The sequence below is a fragment of the Euprymna scolopes genome, chromosome 16 (assembly GCF_053919585.1).
Source record: "Euprymna scolopes isolate OS-2025 chromosome 16, ASM5391958v1, whole genome shotgun sequence".
Lineage (NCBI taxonomy): Eukaryota > Metazoa > Mollusca > Cephalopoda > Sepiida > Sepiolidae > Euprymna > Euprymna scolopes.
Genome location: NC_136497.1, coordinates 8414090 through 8438565, shown reverse-complemented (window position 1 = coordinate 8438565; position 24476 = coordinate 8414090). Strand labels below are relative to the sequence as shown.

The 24476-nt window shown below is 32.2% G+C and overlaps 1 protein-coding gene across 5 annotated transcripts in view; it reads right to left on the bottom strand.

Annotated features, from left to right (window-relative positions):
* The window catches only part of LOC145295835 (filamin-C-like), a 300005-nt gene that overhangs the window by 178133 nt on the left and 97396 nt on the right, over window positions 1-24476 (bottom strand). For all 5 annotated transcript variants that reach the window (XM_080141544.1, XM_080141545.1, XM_080141543.1 and 2 more), the window contains 2 exons: window positions 9720-9855; window positions 2924-3061 (listed from right to left, as the gene is read on the bottom strand). In XM_080141544.1, the coding sequence (XP_079997670.1) occupies window positions 2924-3061; window positions 9720-9855 (274 nt within the window). The remainder of the gene's footprint in view (window positions 1-2923; window positions 3062-9719; window positions 9856-24476) is intronic.

Below are 24476 nucleotides of genomic sequence, written 5' to 3'. Positions count from 1 at the left end.
CGCGCCTAGCCCCCAAAGTATGCAAATAAAAAATTAAAAAAAAAACGTTTACAAGGGTGTTTGATATAGATGTACATAAGAATACTTTGATAAGTATGTTTCAATATAAATAGGGATGGTATAATAAAATTGTGGGGTCTTCGTTCGCGCCTGTACTCCATGGAAATCTGGCACAAACTTTAATAAAGACTTTTCATTTCTTTTTGCGTAAGTATACTTTGATAATTATGTTTCAGTTTGAAGAGATATGGTATAATTTAATTATTGGGTGTTCTTTCGCGCCTTACCTCCATAGAATGTAAATATGTCACAAAGTTTAACAAGACTTTTAAAAGGGGCCAGGGTCCACAATAACACCTTAACTTTAATCTTAATTCACGTTAGCTTTTATTTACTTTTTTTTTAGTTGAATCATATTATTTCGAATAAATTCGCCTCATAAATTCACGTTCTTATTAAAGTGAAAGCCAAAAATAAAAAAGTCGTAACTGTAAACAATTCTCGACACAAATTTTGCATAACTGTGTGTTTTGCTTCTCCACCTGCACGTTGCACTCTTTCAAAGATAGATAAATAGATAAATATTAAAAAATAAGAACGTTACTTTTTACCGTGTCAAAAGAAGGAAAAAATCTTGCTCACGTGATTACGTGTCTTTTTAAAAAGATTTACATAACCTTTTTATTTTTATTTATATATCTGTTTAAGGTTTTTTTGTCAATGTACTAGAAGGAATTCAGTTGATTACAACCCTTTCTGCGTGTTCTTTACATTACAGTAGTACAATACTACACCGTTCATTACTGTAAACCGGAAACGAAGCTGTTCTGCTTGAAAAGGGCGCCATTTTCTTCTTATTCATATTTATATCGATTATTTTCTTTTAAAAACTAAAGTAATTACGTGTTTACCTTTTTAATATCCCATTTTGCTGTTTCGGATTATTTTACAAAAGTAAGATAAGCTTCATTATTTTTTAAAACTGTTTTTGTTTCTTTGTTTTTCGATATTTCGTCGATATTATTTAGTAAGAATGTTTAGCAGAACAGCAAACAAACGACTACCCGAAAAAATAAATATACACGAAATAAATGTTTCCATAGTAAATATAAGTTCAGTTCATGTTTTGTTTTTGTTTTGAAATAGTGTTTTAATGGTCTTTACTTGAAATAATTTCAGCGAACCGAAATTAAAACGAAATTTAAAGCGATAACTACTTAAATCATTTTTATATAAAGTACACATGCCATAATCGAATATTTCTCGAGCACAAAATAACGGAAAACATTAATATATGTTTATAAATATTCCTTAGGTTGACGGAACTGTCTTGAATTGTTAACACAGAATGCTCAAGTGCCCCTCCTTCAAATTGAAAACGGGGATCTCCATTTCAAATCGCTGCCATTTTAATTTTTTTAACCGTGCCGTTAATTAATTTGTTTTTTTTTTACAAACTACTTAAAAATACAAACCAAGGGACTTTTCTACTATAAAAGTAACTTTTATTGACTATGGTAACATTTATTTCTTGTATATTTATATTATTATATATATAACATTTTCTCTTTGTAAGGAAACATAATTTTGGTGGTCATTCTTGATTACGAATTGAAACAAAGTTAATATAAAACATATATATTTTCGTGAAAATTATCCTTACTTTCATCATATTTTGCCTAGGGTAAAATTATTGAGTATTAAAACCTATCTCTTTACAACTCTCCTTTTCATAACCTATCATACTTTCATCAATCACAGTCCATTTGCTGCAGGCTGTTTTTGAACCCAGTCAACGACCGGTACTTCTGCTAGTATATATATATATATATATATATAAAATGTTTAATATTAACAATTATTATATACATATCTGCACTAGTGTTTCATGCTTATGCAGTCAGAATTGTAGGAATAAATAAATAAATAAAGCTGGTCGTGGGAGATGTCCCAGTTATAAAATCATCTTTGACTCCGTAAGCTATATATATATATATATATATATATATATATATATATATATACACACATATATATGTATGTATGTGTGTGTTTGTGTCTGTGTGTGTGGGGGGTGCGTGTATGGGTGTGTGTGTGCGTTTGCGTGTGCGTGTGTGTAATTTCGACATTTAAGCAATGTGTATTTTGTAAACATATATATACATATATATATATATATGTGTGTGTGTGTGTGTATATATGTGGTGATTACTATTTTCACACAAATTTGTTAAAACCCATTGATTATCTTATTACTAAATCATTTGAAATTGTTAATTAATACGAACAATGTAATGAATAAATTTAAAATTTCAAAATCAATATTACTTTTTCAAGACAAGTGGCATAAAATAGGAGTACACCGCTTCTAATTCCTTGTTTTTCTTTACTTACATTAAATCCATCAAGCACATTGTCAATATAACGCGATTTCGTGCGCCAGATTTATAGGTTTATTCAGATGCAGAGTAATGTATCGAGATGTTTGTTTACAGTATATTTACATTTTTGCATGGTAAAGTGAGAGAAACAATCATTCGTAAGAAACAGTTGAAGGCTGAATGCTTAACGTATAAATACGTATAATCGGTGTCCATACATCAAACAATTAAGACGATTAATTAAACAATAATTTAATAAAACATTTGATTAAATATAAAAGTGTAATACCTCAACGTAACTAGTAAACAGCGACTTGATTACAAATAGGATGATCTATAATTTAATTATTCCTTTTAGTAGTGCTAAATTCGAAATAGTATACTTAATCATTGTGCTGAGGTTAATATTAGTGAGGCGGGTGTATATATTCCATTATTCATTGTGAACAAATATTATAATGGTATGGGAAATATGATGATAATGATATGGAGATATGACGTACTACATATATACTCGAATGACGCCAAGTAAAACAAATTACCATTGAATGTCATTAAGGCTTCCAACTTTGCCACCTTTGGCCCAATTAATCGAACACGGTCTGGTTCACACACAGGGAACTTTAAAGGACTGCCAGAAATCTCAATAGTATCAAACCAGATTGACACTTCCCATAAACCTGTAAATAGAAAGGTGAATTTTGTGTAGCATCAAATCTCTGATAACCGTGGTTGCTTGAATATTGTAAGTTAAAATTTAGGATGCTAAACACACAACGGAGTAGATGAAACATTACAGACAAATAAGTATTCCTTACTTCTTTCTCAAATGGAAACAACCATACTATGTAGATAACAGGACTAAATCATACTTTCTTCACACAAACTGTTCTCCAATTTAAACAAAAAAAAATACAGTATACTCCAGTTGCGAACACATTTGAATGTTGAATATCTAGAAAATTATTAAGGATTTAAAAAAATGTGCCTGACAAATATATAATTATAGATGAATTCAGTTATTTTTAATTTACTTTACCCAGTTTCATATTCATAGGTTCATGTAACATTTGTGTATGTAATTTGTGTATTAGTAAATTTATTATACATTTTTCATAATTATGGTAATGCAAAAACTCAGAATATATGTTATTTCTAAACTTATGATGTTTAAATGTAGCCTTTTTTTTCCATGGTTACACTCAGAAAAAGTGTAGTTTTGGATTTAGTGAATGTTGGACTTTAGGAGGTTAGGATGTGTAGGTGTTCAGCTGTCGGATATTGCATATGGGTCCTATTAGAGTTGAATTTATTGGGGAGTGGTTCGCAGGTGAGAGAGTAGATGCGATTTTTAATGTATGTCATTTACGGGGGTTTCCTGTTTCTTATTTAGGAGTTTATCCCTATCCTTGAATTTTGTGATAAATAGTTTTTCGTTTAAGCAACGTAGGCAAGGTGAATTTAGTAAGTGGCAAGTTTTTGCTTTTTTAGGATGTGCCAGTCAACAATAGGTGTCAAATTTTTACTCGTTAGATCATTGTAGTATGTAGCTAATGGTGTCTTATCTCTGTAATTTGGGTTTAGGAAAGAGCTTTTGTGGCCTGTATATCTCTGTTTAAAGGTATTACTAGTTTGGCCGATGTAAGATTTGTAGGTGGTAGGGTCTTCCTTAGCCCTAATATTAGCTTGGTAGATTACAGAGGTTGTGAGACATTTTTCATTAAGAGGGCATTTGAATTTATTAATACAGTTGCAAGTGTTTGTTACCCTGTTCCTTGAATTGTGTTCTGTGTCGTTGCTTCGAATTTTATTATTATATTTTTCTTTATTATTTTTCTAAGTTATTGCTGCAACTGTAGCTCAGTTTGATGGTGTTTTATTGAATATTTTTAGAAGCATATTGCTAGGGGGGATGTAGTTTAATGGGGTTAATGAATTTTCCACCCAAGTTTGTTTTGACCATTTGGTTGAACAGAGGAGTGAACCAAATGATTTTGCTTTTACGGGTTTTTCTAGACGTGAGTGTATTACTTGAGGGTTCTATATATTCTAATTTGGTTTCATTATATCTACTGTTAACTAGGGTTTTGTTGTAAAAATCTTTGTCTTTATTGAAGATTTCTTTGGGTGGGGGATTTGAGCTAATTCTTCTACTAATGGATCAGGGTATATGTTTAATTATAGTTTAAGGATTGTTAGAGAGAGGGTTACTGTTCTCTTTCCTATAGGGTTCATAGATTCCTTTATTTAGGTTGAGTGTGACAACTAGGAAGTGGACTATTTTAATGTTCGTGGTAATTTTAACTTTAAGGTTAATTATTTTGAATTCTTTTATGATATTTTTCTATTTTTTCAAATTTTGGGGTATCAGCATTTTAAACGAAAAGAAGGCCATCGTCTCTATAGAAGCCGATCGTGTCAACCTCAATGTCCTTAGTAAGGTTATATAGGATGCATAGTCCCACTAAATCTGTAATTTCTGCAAGTCAAGGGAGCCCTCGTAATGTCAAAGGGTCCCGCTTGATTTTTAATCCATTGCTCGTTCCCACTAATTAGGACCGTGTTTCTGCATTTACTTATATTGTCGATTTCATCCTTAGAGATATCGGTGAGGCAAATTCCATTGCGTCATTAAACAGATCTTTAGTGATAGATGGGTAATAGTTAGCAATATCAAATTGTATGAAGGCACATCTATCTTTGTTTTGTATTCTTGAGAACCAGTTAATAGCTTCCGCCGTATTGATCCATTGGTTAAGATTATACGTGTTCTTTATTTGGAGATTAATTCTTTCTAAGAATTTTTTTACTGATTCTGGTCTAGTTGGGTTGATCAGCCTAGTGGTTGGTTTATTGTTAAAGTTTTGTTTATGGTCTTGTTTTTGCTGAGAATTAATTTTCGCCCTTCATTTTGAATTCCGTTTTCGGAAAGAAGGGTTGTTGTCTGATAAGGTCTCTAGTTGGTAAATACTGGTGGATCAAAACATGCTCATGACTGTGTAGCAAAAACTACTGTTTATGTAAAGATAAATGTAACTTGCTCTAATTCTTTATTGAGCACTCCCGTATGAACCTCGTTATATTTCACTGGTTAACCTACCTTTGGAAAATAGCAACCTCAAATTATATATATGTATATATATATATATATATATATATATATATATATATATATATATATATATATATATATATATGTGTGTGTGTTGTGTGTGTGTGTGTGTGTGTGTTTAAAAAATCTTGGAACATAAAAATGTGATCCGATGAGCCATCATGCAAGTGTCGTTCGAAAATTAGAGCAACATATGCTGCTAATTTACCGGACGATTTAAAAAGTGCACGAGACATATGGAATTTTAGTAAACATCGTTTCATGTATAGCGCAGTTGTTTATTTATTCCATGTAATCTTGAAATAAAATTATAAAGTAATTTATGGCGGAAACTGTATGTATATAAAGAGAGAGAGAGAGAGAGATAGAGAGAGTAGAGTATGAGGTTAGTGGGAAACACAGACATGGAGAAACAGGTATATATAGAAAGATATTTCAAAAAGTATTTGAAAATTAATTTAAATTCAATCATTCAGTTCCAGTATTTTTGTACTTTAAGAAATCCATTCCAACTAAACGCACAAACATATTCTGATGATAAATGCAGTCGATCAATATATATTTTAATTGATACTCATTTAATACCAATTATGTTGTTTTCAAGTAAGAAGAAATAATTAATTTTGGATATCCTTCGTGTTTAATATCCAGCTTTCAAATTTGCGATAATATGACGATGGCCTAGTTCAAGTATGTTGTTTTCAATTCACTTTTTAACAAAGTCTAAATTTACATTACATTTTTGGTAATCTTATTTACCTGAAACGAGGCGTGTTTCCACTTGAATGTAAGACGCTACTGTTTGGAATTCAAATGTCTAGTATTCTCGAGGTACTATACTAAAGTAAAAGTTTTTTTCTTCGGTAATTATGAACCTCAACAGTGAAGAGTGTGTTTTGCTGCTTCTGGGGTGTATCAGGAGTATGTTTGAGAAAGGTTTTGAGTTAATAAGAGCACATTTCATAAAAGAACTTGTAAAAAAAAAATGGCACACGCATGATACATTGTAATATTAGGGCAGTGGATGGAGCTTGGCAGATCGTGCGGAAACTGTTGAATTTTAGACTTTTTCCCGAACCCTGTCTCAGGGTGAGAGATAAATGGTTAGTATACACGCACAGATCTTGCAAGAATACTCAACGTATCTGCGAATGTTTGCTTTGCAGATTTTTCGATGCTGTCAAGTGGAATTTTACTGAAAATGTACGACTAAAATTATACCATACAACTGTACGACTGACTACTCCTGCTGTTTGTTATACAGAAACAACGTGTCAAGTTGCTTACAGTAGAAGGAGCTGAATCGGAGATTTTAGTTGTGTCTTTTTAGTCGTACATAATAAGCTTTACTAAAAATGTATGATTTTATGAATTGATTTAACTAGCAGACTAGCTAAGTTTTGTCCCAATATCAAGCAAAATTGAACTGACAACTCGTCTATTGTATAAATGGCTGTCGTCTGTGAGTATGTCTCGCTAATACTCTAAAACCACTGAACAACATTTTTGTAGTAAGTAAGGTGGATGAAACTTTATAGTAAACGGGATGGCAATAATAGTTTTTAAGTTGGTAACTATATATATGTTGTCTTTGTGTTTGTGCCTAGACAAAAACATCCCTTTATATATATATATATATATATATATATATATATATATATATATATATATAGAGAGAGAGAGAGAGAGAGATAGAGATGGATAGATAGATACATAGATAGATAGATAGATAGATAGATAGATATAGATATAGATATAGATATGTATAGTGGCAAACTTAAAAACAGTTCTTGACATCTTGTTAACTATAAAGGTTAACCTACCTTAGTTATTACAAAAATGCTAGTTTATTTTAGGGTCTTACCCTATCCCCAACCCATTTGTGCTGATGAGGAGACAATATTACAAAAACATCCATTGTCAATTATTATCAATATTATTTGTCAATATTAATAACATAAATATCGTTTCCGAAACGAGCGTACACTCAATTTGATTTTGTTTTGTTTCTCCTTTTGAAACTGATTCATAATTTACAATTATTTATATTTATGCTATATATATATATATATATATATATATATATATATATATATATATATATATATATATATATATATAGCCATGTTATATATCATTTTGAAGCGAGTTTTTCGCTCTATCGAGTTGTGTTATTTGTTATCGTTCTTTATATCTTTATTCATTTTTTGCGGGCTTTTTGACTGATTGGACAAAATTCAGATCCGCACGATTTTCTTGTTCCAATTCAAACTAGGCCCAAAAGCTGCCATGACCGCCTGTGATATCAATGATGCGTTCGGTCCAAGAACCACTAACGTGGCGAAAAAGTGTTTCAAGACATTTCATAATGGTGACGAGAACCTCGAAGATGTAGACGGTCGCAGCCGGCAGACTGCGGTTGATAACGAACATTTTGAAGCTTTTATTGGAACCGATCCTCGCGAAACCACACGAGAATTTGCTGTTGAATTCGAGGTCTACCACTCAACAGTTGTTCGCTATTTAAAGCAAATAGGGAAGTACGAAAAAAATGGATAAATGGCTGCCACATAGATTGAACGATATTAAAAAAATCGTCGTTTTCAGATGCTTTCTTCTCTGTTTCTGCGCAACAAAAAGCGACTCATTTCTCGAGCGGTTTGTGACGTGTGATGAGAAGTGGATCCTCTACAACAACCGGCGACGTTCGGCACAGATTTGTTGGATGCTGTAGAAGCTCCACAATACTCCCCGAAGCCAAAGTAATATCCCAAAAAGATTACGGTGACTGTGTGGTGGTCTGCGGCCGGTCTCATTCATCACAGCCTTTTGAATCCAGGCGAAACGATTACGGCGGAGAATTATTGCCGATAATATGAAGGGACCTATTTTTCTCCATGACAACGCTCGCTCACATGTTGCTCAACTGACCGTACAGAAGCTGAAAAAATTGGGCTACGAGACTGCCTCACCCACCATAGTCACTGGACCTATCGCCTACCGACGTCACTTTTTCAAGCATCTCGAAAACTTTCCGCAAGGGAAATGCTTCAAAAGCCGACATGATGCCGAATTGGCCGTAAATGACTCCGTCGCTTCCAGAACACTGGATTTCTATGCTAATGGGATAAATAGACTACATAATGTTTGAAAAACAGCATGTGAATGAACTCAGACCGCGCGATACATCGAACGACTATGGAATAGTCGAGTCATCGACAAGGCTAGCATTATTATATCCAATATACTGGAAAACTAATAGGAAGCTTAACAAACCATATCCATATGGCAATGATAGTTGAATACTGCTGTAGCCCGCAACAGTGGTGACTTAACCTGGATTTTAAAAAGAAAACGATCTTTTATGCCTGAAACAAGTGTAAATAAATCTGGATAAATCAGAAGAAAATCTGTAACAGTATTGACAGATCAATCTACAAAACTGTCTCTATTCTTTAACCAAACTTCGTTTTAAATTCAAGATAACACATCAGATTTATAATTTTATATTAGAGTATATGTGGTGTTTACAAAGTATCAGTGTCAATTTAACACTAATAATACATGATCAATGGTGTTTGTTTTTTAAAGCAAATGAATGCTATTCGCAGAGAGGGGAAACATAGTTATTGTGTTGGATCTTGCTAGAACACAGTCTGTTAATTAATAAGATAGTTCCATAAGAAGCAGACAACAATGAGGTTTAGGGCATGACCGGAAAAGAAAAACTATGGTGCTTACACGGGTCAATTTCAAAACTCCTTGTAAGAGTCTGTTACATATTTTCATTCACGAACAATCAGCATACTGTATATCAATATTGCAGATATTACATTTTTTATTAGCATGTATATTTTCTTTTGAAGGATCTGGCCAAATTGTGATGGGATTTCGCTTCTTTTGTTTACCGATGTAACGTAATATAGCATCAGTTATGCTTTGGATACATTGGTCTTTTCCGATCGTATTAGAGCAGCTGTGCCAATATCAGATTTGCTATCTTTCAATATCTTTTTTATTACTTTCCGCACTTAGATTCCATTCTTCATTTTACTGATTACTTCATCTCAATAACTTTCTCTTTTTAGTTTAACCCAATTACAAATAATCTATTTAGCATATTTTCTATTTAAGTCCATTTTCTGCGTATTACAGTGACTATCCATAATTATTGAAGTTCGATTGTTATAAATAATTACAAATAGGTTACGTTGGTAATTTTTTACCTGGTTCAGATGGGAGGAACCTTCCGACAGCAATGGCGTTTACTTCGCTCGTCTCAATATTCGTTGCAATTTCGTTTCTTGATGTATTTCTGGCTTCCATGATTATTTTGCCACCTCCTGAATTACAGACATTTACCTATTGAATAAAGAAATTGGATTAAACTACGTTTGATTGTTCTAAATAAATGTAACGATATTTCAAAAAGTACACATTATATATATATATATGTGTGTGTGTGTGTGTGTGTGTGTGTACTCTCATACATATATGTATATATATATATATATATACATGTATATATATATGTATGTATATATATATATATATATATACATGTATATATATATGTATATATATATATATATATGTATGTATAAGGTATAAAAAAACAAACCTAGAAATGTGTGTGTAGTTTTGTATGAAAATAAAGGTTGCGATTATATAAATTTACCTAAAATATTAAATAAAGAAAAAACATAAAATCACTACCACATAAGCTACAGACAAAAGATCAAAAATCCAATAGTTACATGAAAACTAGGACCAACCATGCGTAATAAGGCTTTCAATTATGCACAAAAATGATAGAACATAAAATTATAAGCGATAACATTATGAATATTCCAGAATGTAATTCCTCTTATTTTCTGTAATAATGAGATAATACACATAATTACAGGAAATCTAAAGATAGTAAAAAAAATTATTAAGAAAATACCTTAGTAAAGATTCGAATTAGTAGAAATTATAGCTAAGGTTTCAGATACCTATAAAGTTAATATTATTAATTTAAATAGCATTCTTCTGTATAATACTATTATTACTGAAAAAGTAGGATTAAAGTTAGAAGAAAAAAATAAATAAAATTTCATATATGTATTGGATACTTAAAATGCACAAAAATCCAGTTAGCGCTAGGTTTATTTTGGGGGTCAAAGACGTGCATTAATATACCTTTAAGTTAAACTGTATCTAAATATTTAAATTAATTATAAATTAAATAAATAATTACCGCCAGAAAAGAACATTCTATAATAATATTAATCTATTTTGGGTGGTAAATAATGCACAACCAGTAAAAGAAAAATTAGATAAAATAAACGCCAGAATAAAAGCCAAATCTATAGCGACTTATTTTAGTACACACATCCAAAAACACCCGGATACCCACCGATTTTTTAAATTTTAATATCGAAACATGCTTATTTAAGCCATTTTTCACGTGTTATTTTTTTTTGGGGGGGGGTAGTTTTAACTTTTTTTTTAATTTCTTTTTTTGTTTTTAAAAAAATGTATTTATTTATAAATATGCTAAACCTTTATATATTTTTAATTTTCAATATATAAGAATGTAAATATATAAAGTACTAATCATAGTAGGAGGTGATAAGTAGTTAAATGCATTAATCCTAATCTTATAAATACACGACGTAAATTAAAAAATATATATCTATTTTGAATTTGTAAACAAATAAATCTCACAGTTAAGAAATTCATCTTTATAACATGAATAGGCTAGTAAAATTAATTCAGAATAGGAAACTAGATCTAATATCTGTAACATGTTTTCTTCTAAAGATTAACGGAGGTAGTGTTTGATCAACACTGCTGTGAAGCTATGATTTAATATAGTTTTGTTTTTAAATCCCCGAAACAGTGTTTCATGCTAAACTACTGATGATCCCTTAAATTACCATTGGTACTATATTGAATTCGAGAGATCAAAGTTTTCTAACGAATGATAAAAAATACAAATTTAATGGGATTTTTTTGTATAGATTTAAAGGTTAAAACACTTCCAAGGCTATATATATATATATATATATATATTTATATATATATATATATATATATATATATATATATATATATATAAGATTACATTATAATTAGATTTAATTTTAAAAAAACTTATGTAAACATTTAAATAATCAATTTAAACAGATAATAAATAAAAATTAAATAGATTTTTGTATAGTTTTAAAGGTTAAAAACTTCCATATTATATATATATATATATATGCGTGTGTGTGTGTGTGTGTGTGTGTGTGTGTAGTCATCCACATAGATTACTGTTTTATTTTATAAAAACGTATTAATGCGGCTAGACTAGGACTTTTTCTTAGTCGAGGATTGAACCTACAATTATCGCGTTCGAAGTCTGCCGTTCTACCCATCAGCCCATGGGATCAGTGCTCCTAAATGAACTCAACAAATGTCCATTTAAATAAACACTCGCCCACCTATTTTACAGTGCTTAAGTCGTTTGTTTATTTACAAACACGCACACACACATACACACACACACACACATATATATATATATATATATATATATATATATATATATATATATATATATATATATATATATATATATATGCCAATAGGTAAAACTGCCGGCCATCAACATACACACGCACATACACACATATATATGTGTGTGTATGTATGTCTTCTTGTGTACACATATGTATATACGAGGGTTGTTCCAAAATTAAAACCTCTTTTATTTATCTCCATAAAGTTTAAGATCTACGAGTTATGGTTTAGGAAGCATAAAATGTGATCTAAACTGCCTTCTGATCTATACGGGTGGAACAAACAAATATAAATCATTATTTTTGAACGCCCCCGTATATGAAATCTTATTCTCCCACAAATCTTACTTTCCGACAATACACATTGCAGAAAATAACATCTTCATCGCTGAAGATGACATATTCATTTTAAACAAGAGCAGGATATTTTTTGAAGTAGCATACACGTTTGAAATAAATAAATCTAATTCTTACCGCATTCTGAGTTTCAACCGTGGTTGAAAAAAAAATGATGACCTTCGGAAATTTTCAATCTCCGAAAGGAATAAAAAAAACTAGTTTTATATTTCTCTCTGTCTCTCTGTCTCTCTGTCTCTCTCTCTCTCTCTCTCTCTCTCTCTCTCTATATATATATATATATATATATATATATATATATATATATATATATATATATATATATATATATACCATATGACGAAACTAGATCGTGACTTGCAGTATTGTTTTCTTGTTTTTCTCTCTTGCAAAATCTTATCACACGCACACGTATATATACATATGTATCTATCTATATATCTCTATATATCTATTCTCTCTCTCTATCTATCTATATATATATATATATATATATATATATATATATATATATATATATATATATATATTATAAGATAAAATTAAAAGCCAAGAACAATGCGAGATTTTTTTTTTATATAGAGTAAAATTAAATGCAAACAAAAGAAATAAATTTCTTTTTTTTGTTGTTTGTTTTTTCTTTTTGACACAAATTTTAACTCTAAACAACAGTAATTTTTTTCTTTTTCTCTGTTGTATTCAATGGTGTTGTAAATCTCAATATATTTCAGACTTATTAGTCCATTTTCAAGAGAAGACAGCGGAAGAGTGTTCAAAATTGGAAAAGTAGCCGCAGAGTTTGCCACGTGATACCGCGAAATATAGAACAAAAAATGACGTTAGGAGAACGTTAAAATAAATCAGTTGATGTTTGAAATACTTGTTGCGTTTGTGAATCAAGGGAGATGACTATTCAAGCAAGGTTTTTTTTTTTTTTTTTAATTATTGTTTTTCTTATGTTTTAAACTTATATTATAAAAGCGGAGCTCAATTCCAGTCTATTGTTTAGTGTGGGAGTATTTTTTGAAATAATTAAAGATTCGAGGATACGAAGTTGACCTACATTTCCTGAAGAAGCAAGAATGTTGATGTGAAAATCTGGTTCTGAATTAATGCAAGTGCGAATATGTTTATAGAACGACGAAGCAGTAGTGTTTAAGTGCTCTTTAATGCGGTGATGAAGCAATCTGGTAGTGCTTCCGATGTAAGATGCACTGCATTTAGCGCATTGTAGGTCGTAAACAACGTGGTTCTTAAAGCATAAACCTGTGTGTGATATTGGGCAATTAGAGAGTGAACAAGGGGAAGGTGTATGCGATGGATGTTTTCGGTTGAGCTGTTGTCTTAAAGTAGATCCAGTGTGGATGAGTTGAATGTTGAGCCCCTCGCTGCGGATGGCTTTACGGATTGAAGATGAGATTTTGTCACTGAGGAAGGGTAGATTTAGAAAACAATTGTTAGAGAATGGTCGGGTGTTGCGTTTTTTCTTTTTAAGTGAGGATAGGATCGTATTAGGGTAGCCGTTTAGTGAGAGGGTCTGTAGGAAATTGTTAGTGTGTGTATGTTTGTCGGAGATGTTAGTGCATTTGTCTTGTATGCGTGAGATTTCAGCATGTGCGTAGTTTAGTTTGTCCTTGAGGGCAGAGAATTTTGCGTTATATCACAGGAATCTTATAACAACCTTGCTATAGAGCATCTTTCCAATACCGACCTTTACACCCAAGCACATAATATCACTGCTGATCGTATTGAGAACAACATTAACAAGACATGGTCTCAAATTTGTTTTAAAAGAAATCTCCCAAAACAACACAGACTAAATTTTATTACTAAATACAGCAAATTACCTACCTTTTATCACCTTATTAAAACCCACAAAAATAGCACACACACACAGATCAGACCCATTGTTTCAAGCGTTAACGGTCCCCTTTATAAAATCTCTTGGTTAATATCCCGCCTACTTAAACCTCTACTCTCTACCTTCCCAGCCCATGTTAGGAGTTCCAACCAAGTAATTAACAGACTCAACGATCTACCACACCATCTACTCAAACTATACAGATACCCATTTAGCCTAGACGTCGTTTCTTTATACACCTCCATTCCTGCACATCCAGCCATCAATCTCATGGCAGACATTATAGCATCTAAAAACCCACAATGCTTCGGAATTACTCCAGGAGATCTCTTACAACTCCTCCGTATTATAGTAGACAACACTTACTTTACTTTCCTACAAAACACGTTCAAACAAGTATCTGGACTACCCATGGGCTCCAGTCTATCCGGTATTCTTGCCATTGCTTATATGGACAAACTCGAAAGACACACCCTTAGTACCTGCTATTCTTATCTCCTTTTTACTAGATATATCGATGACATTTTAATTATCACATACTCCCGCGAAGAAGCTATTAACATTTTCCACAAATTCAATAACGCCGACCCAAACTTAAAATTTACTATAGAACACCCAGACTCTTCGGAATCTCTTTCTCTACTTGATTTTAAAATACAAATAAAAAAAATGTGCCATATGCACTGAATTCTACAGAAAACCCGCCAGCAAACGCCTCTTCGTACATTTCAAATCTGCGCTACCTCTCAAGGACAAATTAAACTACGCACATGCTGAAATTTCACGCATACAAGACAAATGCACTAACATCTCCGACAAACATACACACACTAACAATTTCCTACAGACCCTCTCAGTAAACGGCTACCCTAATACGATCCTATCCTCACTTAAAAAGAAAAAACTCAACACCCGACCCTTCTCTAACAATTGTTTTCTAAAACTACCCTTCCTCAGTGACAAAATCTCATCTTCAATCCGTAAAGCCATCCGCAGCGAGGGGCTCAACATTCAACTCATCCACACTGGATCTACTTTAAGACAACATCTCAACCGAAACCATCCATCGCATACACCTTCCCCTTGTTCACTCTCTAATTGCCCAATATCACACACAGGTGTATGCTTTAAGAACCATGTTGTTTACGACCTACAATGCGCTAAATGCAGTGCATCTTACATCGGAAGCACTACCAGATTGCTTCATCACCGCATTAAAGAGCACTTAAACACTACTGCTTCGTCGTTCTATAAACATATTCGCACTTGCATTAATTCAGAACCAGATTTTCACATCAACATTCTTGCTTCTTCAAGAAATGTAGGTCAACTTCGTATCCTCGAATCTTTAATTATTTCAAAAAATACTCCCACACTAAACAATAGACTGGAATTGAGCTCCGCTTTTATAATATAAGTTTAAAACATAAGAAAAACAATAATTTAAAAAAAAAAAAAACCTTGCTTGAATAGTCATCTCCCTTGATTCACAAACGCAACAAGTATTTCAAACATCAACTGATTTATTTTAACGTTCTCCTAACGTCATTTTTTGTTCTATATTTCGCGGTATCACGTGGCAAACTCTGCGGCTACTTTTCCAATTTTGAACACTCTTCCGCTGTCTTCTCTTGAAAATGGACTAATAAGTCTGAAATATATTGAGATTTACAACACCATTGAATACAACAGAGAAAAAGAAAAAATTACTGTTGTTTAGAGTTAATATTTGTGTCAAAAAGAAAAAAACAAACAACAAAAAAAAAGAAATTTATTTCTTTTGTTTGCATTTAATTTTACTCTATACAAAAAAAATCTCGCATTGTTCTTGGCTTTTAATTTTATCTTATAATTTTCTTCAACAATGCTTCAAGCAAACTACAACCTACTTATATATATATATATATATATATATATATATATATATATATATATATATATATATAGTGATGATCATATTTATTGACACGGTAAAATAAAAGTTAAATTTTGTCTAATAAATTCTAAAAAAGGGATTAAATTAAAGAAAATAACAAAGTATATTATGTATTTTTAACTGGCCTTTCCGATGCAGCAATCGGATTTTAGAAACAATAAATAACAAAGGAACAACAAACATAATTGCAAAAAACCCTTGTTCAAAATTATTGGCACGATTTATTTAATAATCAATTGTGTAGCCTTTGGCCTTGATTACCTTCCTCAGTCGCTTTTCATAGTTTATAACCAAGTTGTTGCACTCTTCAGTAGTAATTTTAGCCCACTCTTCCTGACAATAATCCTCCAATTGAATAAGATTCTTAGGCTTCCTTTGCATTACCCTCAATTTTAATGTTCTCCATAAATTTTCAATTGGATTAAGGTCTGGGCTTTTTGATGGCCACTCCAAAACATTAATATGATTGTCCTCAAGCCATTTCTTAGTCAGTTTAGCCGAATGCTTTGGGTCATTATCTTGCATGAACCACCAACGACGACCAAGTGAGAGCTTTTTAGCAGAGTCTTTCAGGTTTTCATCCAATATTTTAACATAATCTTCCTTTTTTATGCTACCTGTGACCTTAACAAGTCGCCCTGGTCCAGAGGCAGCAAAGGATCCCCAAAACATCAAACTGCCTCCACCGTGCTTCACTGTGGGTATGGTGTTCTTAGGCAGGAAAGCTTCGCCAGATTTTCTGTAAATATAAGACACTTTATTATGGCCAAATAACTCTATTTTCGTTTCGTCAGTCCATAGAACACGTTTCCAGAATGCAACATCTTTATCAATATGACGTTTCGCAAAGGCTAGCCTTGCTTTCAGGTGCATACGGTTCAATAAGGGAGTCTTTCTCGGACGACATGCTTTTAAACCAGCTCTTTTCAAAACTCTACCAACTGTATGTCGAGATACATTCACTCCAGAGGTGCTCTGTTCATCAACAATCTCCCCAACAGAGATCCTTGGGTTTTGTTTTACTTGTCGAACAAGTTTCCGTTCATCTCTTGGGGAAAGAATCCTTTTTCTCCCTCTACCCTCTAAACTCATAACGTGGCCTTGCGATTTGAACTTGTTTATTATGGCTCTAACAGTGGATTTGGGAAGGTTTAGCTTCTTTGAAATCTTATCATAGCCCTCCCCATTGGTATGGCATGCTACAACAAGCTTCCTGACGTCTTCGCTGTGTTCCTTAGTTTTAACCATGGCGATTGAAAATTATAATTTAGTCACTTATATTAGTTTAAATAAATCGCGATCTAAAAATTATCTGAAAAAAATTATTCACTGAATTAGCTTTAAACAAGCATAATATGGCTATAAAAAAGTTCAGAAAGCACGTAAACCGGAAATTGATTGATATTATACTGATAGTAAAAGAAAAACAAAGTCGTGCCAATAATTTTGAACAAGGGTTTTTGCAATTATGTTTGTTGTTCCTTTGTTATTTATTTTTTCTAAAATCCGATTGCTGCATCGGAAAGGCCAGTTAAAAATACATAATATACTTTGTTATTTTCTTTAGTTTAATCCCTTTTTTAGAATTTATTAGACAAAATTTAACTTTTATTTTACCGCGCCAATATATATGATCATCACTGTATATATATATATATATATATATATATATATATATATATATAAATATATATATATATATATATGTAACAACTTATCTCACCTAACAAGTTTCTGTACCCAAAATATAAATATGCTCTTATTTTTCGGATGTCCCTTTTAATTGAGCACTCTGCTGTATTACTTTTTCAAAAAAAAACAACTGATCAATTATATATATATATATATATATATATATATAATAGGACAACAAGAGTATTAAATGAAGACACAAAGCTATACATAGGTAGATATAGAATGGATCATTTATTGAATAATGGAATACAGGCAAAATTTGGGGGATATAAGGGGCTCTTTATACCAGGGCATTTCGAAGCCTATTGCTTCTCATCAGAAGAGTAGAGAAGGTGCTAGGTATCATATATATACGGTAATACTATTCAGCATAACTTGCATACACAAATGATTCGAATCGTTTCAGATCTATGTGTATTATTATAATAAATAATAATAATTAAAATGAATAAATAAGAAAGAAGAGCTACTGTATATCTATTATCACTAATAATTATTCATAGAGGTGTTATAATTTGATCTTGAACTAATATTCTCATCTTCGATAGTAATCTTTAAATACTTGGGCCAAATTTATTTTATATTACATGCATATGTATTGTAGATATTAATTTTCATATTGCATATATATTTATTGTTGTGGATATTTATTTATTGTGGTGGATGGTTTTTTTTAAATATTACGTACATGTTATTGTTGTGGAAATTTATTTATTGTGGTGGATGGTTTTTTTTTTAATATTACGTACATGTTATTGTTGTGGAACTTTATGTTTAGTTTTTGGCGCTTAGTATTTGATTGTTAAATCATTTATTATTTTTATGTGTTCTGTAGTAACTAGAAAAATACACGTTTCTGTTGTACGCACATTTGAACACAACTGCAAAACCTACATTTGTTATTTGGCTCTATGATTATTTTATTTATCTGTTTGTGTTATTCTGGTGTGTTTTGACTTAAAGAGTAAATTGCCTTAATGCTATTTTAATTTGGAGTTTGTGTAATAGGATGGAGTCAAGGGGATGTTTATTTAATATGTTATGACAGACAGAATAACCGACAGACATAGTTTTATAAATCTAATATATAAAAACAATATTCTGTGTCGGTCTGTTTGTCTGTTTTCCACATATTTCTCTTTATTTTCAAACTATCTCTTCCGAAACTAAAACTCGCAGGGTGGCGCTAGAGGCCTCAAATGATTGTTTTTTTTATGGACTGTTCTTTAATGTTTTAAGGCGGTTCAAATAATTTAGTTATTTCTTAAGTTTTTATCACTTCCTATGCGTGTCACATGAGAAGAGTGTCAATATCTGCAGCTTTGAATGCTACAGCGTTAATCTTGGTTTTGATTCTAGTTGATGCCACCAAAATACTTACATTTTACTGGTGAAATCACGACTATAATAATATATACGAAATCTGGGCGAATTAAAATATCATATTTAAGCGCATTTTACGACCGCGCAAAATTTAGCGCCCCTTGCTAATCTAGTATATAAAAGGCGCTATGTCTGTCTGTCTGTCTGTCTTTCTGTCTGTCTGTCTACATATTTTCAAACTATTATCCGAAACCTAAGGTTCCAGAACGGCCCTCAATATTTGGATTTTCGCTGATTAAAAAAGTTTGAAAGAGTCAAAAAGTGTTCAAAATTGAAAACATCGTTATATATTTTGTTCATTCCTCTTAATTTATTTTAATCGTCTTGCATGCATGTAACGTTGGTACAGTGGTAACATCATCAGTTTTGAATGCTACAGTCTTGCTTTCTGTTTTTGCTGATGGCAACCAAATACTTAATTTACCTTTGAAAGCATTACTCTATAATAATATATGCGAAATCGGGACAAATTAAAATATCATATTTAAGCGTATTTTACGACCGGGTAAAGATGAGCGCCTTCCCGCTAGTTAGATATGAGTAATGAGCGAAATCTCTTCCTAATGCACTAATTATTACATTAATCTATTATATATTTGCTCTTCAGTTTTGATCATATTATTATAGATTTACGACATAATTTCAGACTAGGCCAACGCAGTTGCTATGATATAATCGGGTTACGTACTTCGTGCTCGTCTCGCAAGTGCTTAATTTCCGCTTGGCATGAATTAATGCAATATTTACTGTGTTGCGTTTATATTGTCATGATAATGAACGAAGGGCAATAAAGATAAACTTCATATTTCATGTGATTAAAGATTTGCCGGATATACCTTAAAGTTCACTGAACTGGTGTCACATAAATTAAGAGAGACCTTTCAAAAGTAGTGCCTCCTATTTTTACTCCACTCGACTAGATTAAAGGGGCTCAAATATGGTGTTTTTATCATTAGGGCTATGACATCAGCATATTCTTTTCATTGTTTTGATGCTCGAGTATATATGCGACACAGTTAGATACAGTTACTCAACCGAGAACCACGTCACTCTGTCTAAAAGCATACAAGGTGTCAACAGATATACATTCGAGGGCCAAAACCATGAAAAGAATATGCTGTTGTCCTAGCCCTAGTTATCATGAGTGACCTTATGCATTCATGACCTGACAGTTTCATCGCTCTGTTAGAGATATTGACGAGAATAGAGTCCCTGTCATAAACGGGCGTCAGAGTTAGAGATTCGTCATTGGATTTTTTGGCAAAAGTGAATTAGAAATGGTGGTGACTATGCAAACAATATATTCCGGGGTATAAAATACCGCCCTTTTAATGGCATCACTCTGAACGTCATAGTTCTTCAACGTTTTAATTTTTGAGTTAAAAACTACGAGTTCATATTTTCGGGACGCCCCTTACATATTGCAATACTAAATAGATAGCTACACCGTTTCTAATTCACAGTATTGTCTTACATGTCGTATCTCATTTCACTTTGTTTTTTTTTTATTCCGCTCTTGATACACCTGTACATATTTGGTACGTTTCCTCTTTCACAGTTTTGTTCTCTCAGTCGCACTTTGCTTAACATTGTCTTATTTTATATTTCAAGTATTCTGAATATTTAGAAACTATACTCGCAACCGTTGTATTATTAAATGTAATCCATACATTTTAATATTTTTTTTATTTGTAAATATGCGTTTGGTTAACTTTTTTCTTCGTTTTGACCGTTTAAGTTTTCTTAATGTGAATTTTTAAATACAAATTTGAATTCCCAGTTCTCAATGCTGACTGAAACATTAAAACTTGAATAACTACAAAAAAAAACGATTCAAATTTAGGGAATTCAAAGACATTCCCTGGCAACACTATATTAAGGAAATTATAACGCATCTATCTATATGATTTCTTAAAAGAATAAATTATTATGAAATTTGAAATATATATATTATAGACGACGCAGTAAGTAAATAAATTGTAAACTATAACATTTATAGGTTAAAGTTATATAAAATTTGGTATAGACACCTAAATAAATGAGCATAGTTTTATTAATTTTGGATATATATTCTCGAAAACATTAGTAACATATGCACAATAGTTTGTTCTGTAACATGTCTTATCAATTGAGCGCATGTATATATTTTTAGACAGGTGTGTGTGTGTTTATATGGGATTATGTAATTACATTACTCATAAGGTTAAACTTCGATCATCTTGCATTTTAAAACACTGATTCTAGGTGTAAATCTTGGAAATAAGTGACTATTATATTAATATTGTTTAAGCGCACGTGTAAAAATGGAAATTAATTCTGTCATGGAAATTACATGTCAAACATTGTAAAATTTAAGAATCAGCATTAACTATTAATTAATAAAAAAATAACAAAATATAAAACGTAAATGTATTTTACTTGTGTAAAAAATAATACAAACAATCCGAATTTGCATGCAGTTGGTTTCAAGTACTCTAGAAAAGGGTTGCCAATAAAAAATAATACTGACAAACAGCATTTATCATTTAAAATAAAACAATATATTACATGCTTATTTTCATGGTGGAATTTCTCCCATTTTCCAGCAAAAACGACTTGTAGAAGATAAGGCTAAAGAGTGTGAAAAACAATGTAACACCAAAGCACGTTCTTTGCTGCCAGTGTGTGAAAAATATGATCGATAATGCAGACAATATACGCGCAAACTATACCTGTGAACATTTGCCTCCCTAAAACAAGTGCATATTAATCGTAGATTCATGAACGTTCCTCATATAGTTTTTCACAGTGATGCGTCATAGTCGAGTTTATAGTGAGGAAATGAAATTAGGGCAAGTGATTGGAACACTTCAAATATATTTAGTCACTGTGTTATTTTACTTTTAGAGTTATAAATCTGTTTCAGATGCATAGCACATCAGGAAACCGTTAATATCATATTCCAAAATAAAATAAATTAGCGGCATTAAATCAGTGAAAAAAAACATAAATAAGAAGAAAAAGAAAAAGAAAACAAAAAACAATTATATATGTATGTATGTATATATATATATATATATATATATATATATATATATATATATATATATATATATATACATGCGTGTGTGTGTGGCGCTGACGGCATCCCAATAAATGTGTTAAAAAAGCTTCAACCAGAATTTGCTCCAATACTTACGAAACTGTTTAACCGTTGTCTTAAGGAGAAGTGCTTTCCAACACCCTGGAACCCCCTCATCAGTATGCCCTGTATTTAAGAATTCAGGTGATAAGTTATCTCCCTCTAGGTACAGACCAATAAGTCTCCTGTGTCATGAGTAAGTTGCTGGAATCCATATTAAATAGAGAAATAGTCAACCACCTCAGCAGAAATAACCTTCTTAGTGGCAAGCAATATAGTTTCCCTTCTGCCAGATCTCCTGCAGATGTGTTAACGGTTATATCTCATAGGATTAGTGAATCTCCTGACAAAGGCTTCCTTTCTAGGGCAATTGCTCTTGACATATCAAAGGTCTTCGACAAGGTATGGCATAAATGCCTACTTCACAAGATATCCAGCTACGGTATAACTGGAAATGTTTTCTCAATCATTAAATCATATCTGCCTGATAGACTCATAAGAGTAGTGGTTGATGGGCAAAAATCAGAGGCCGCAGTATTAATGCTGGAGTCCCTCAAGGGGCAATGCTGGGCCCAACTCTCTTCCTGCTCTACATCAATGATCTCCCGACACACATACTTAAATCATTCCTTGACATCTATGCTGATGACACGACCATTTACAGCAACACATCAAAGGCTGTAAATGACAAAGCTCTCTCTGATTCTCTCTCCTCTGATCTCGAACGAGTGGTTCAGTGGGGGGAGACGTGGCTGGTTACCTTTAATGCATCTAAAACCAAACTCTTATCTTTACATCATCAATGCTCTGATACCCATCTGGCATCAATTGAAATGGATGGCTCTCGTCTAGGAGAAGCCTCATGTTTTGACAAGCTTCTGGGTTTGACCTTCACTCCTGATCTGAAATGGAACACGTACATAAAGTCTGTTGCCAAGGTCGCTGGAAAGATGGTGGAATCTTTCTATCGCTCCAGAAGATATCTCACTACTGATGCAATTCTCTATCTATATAAAAGCCAAGTACGTCCAAGGATGGAATACTGCTGCCATATCTGGGCAGGGGCTGCTAAAAACAGCCTATCCTGCTTTGACAGAGTACAAAATAGACTTCGTGGCTTAGTGGGGGGGCGTCCATTTCTCGTCCCTGCAACCTCTCTCCCACTGAAGAGACGTTGCAAGCCTATTTTGTCTTATCGTTATTTTCATGGATGGTGCTCGTCTGAACTCCAATCTCTGGTACCCTCTCGCCAATCATTTACGAAAAACAACCGTCTAGCTGAATCCACTGTCAAAAACTTTCCCCGCTCTTTATCTATGCCTAAATCAAAACGTAGATTCCATGAACAAAGCTTCTTTCTTAGAATTGCATGTTTGTGGAACTCTGTTCCGTCTGCTTGCTTCCCTCCTGACTACAACTTGGATGTCTTCAAGTCCAACGTAAACAAATTCCTAATGAACCACCCCCTTAATTAGACACTTTAAATATCAACACTAACGTACTGTACTTACAATAACCCTTATTCCTGAGTGGCTTCCGGGTCTTGATAAGTGGTTACCACTTTGTAAAAAAAGACCTATATATATATATATATATATATATATATATATATATATATATATATATATATATATATATATATATTATTATTATTATTAATATTATTAGCTCAGAAGGATCTTTCGCACAGGTCTTTTTTATAAGCAATAAATATAGCATCAGTCAAAATATACCAGTGTTTTTTGTTGTTTTTTCTTTATTTTTAACGGTTGTGAATGTTTAAGTGACACGCCTCCCACTAAATGCATAAGTTAAAAAATTATTGTTCCCACATAATTCATCTTGAATTGAATGATATAAAAATAATTATTGTAAATGTATTCCTTTCCTCATTTCATTTAATTATATTGTTCATATTATGAACATTCTTTTTGGAAAGTGCGTGCGAGTTTGGATGGTTGAATTCTCTAAATGGCAAAGTTTACAAAATATAATGTGTCTGTGTATCTCCCCAGGTTGCAGAGTATGTAATGTTGGTTTTTCTTTCTCTTATTATCAGAAGAATTTGGCTTTTAAATGCTA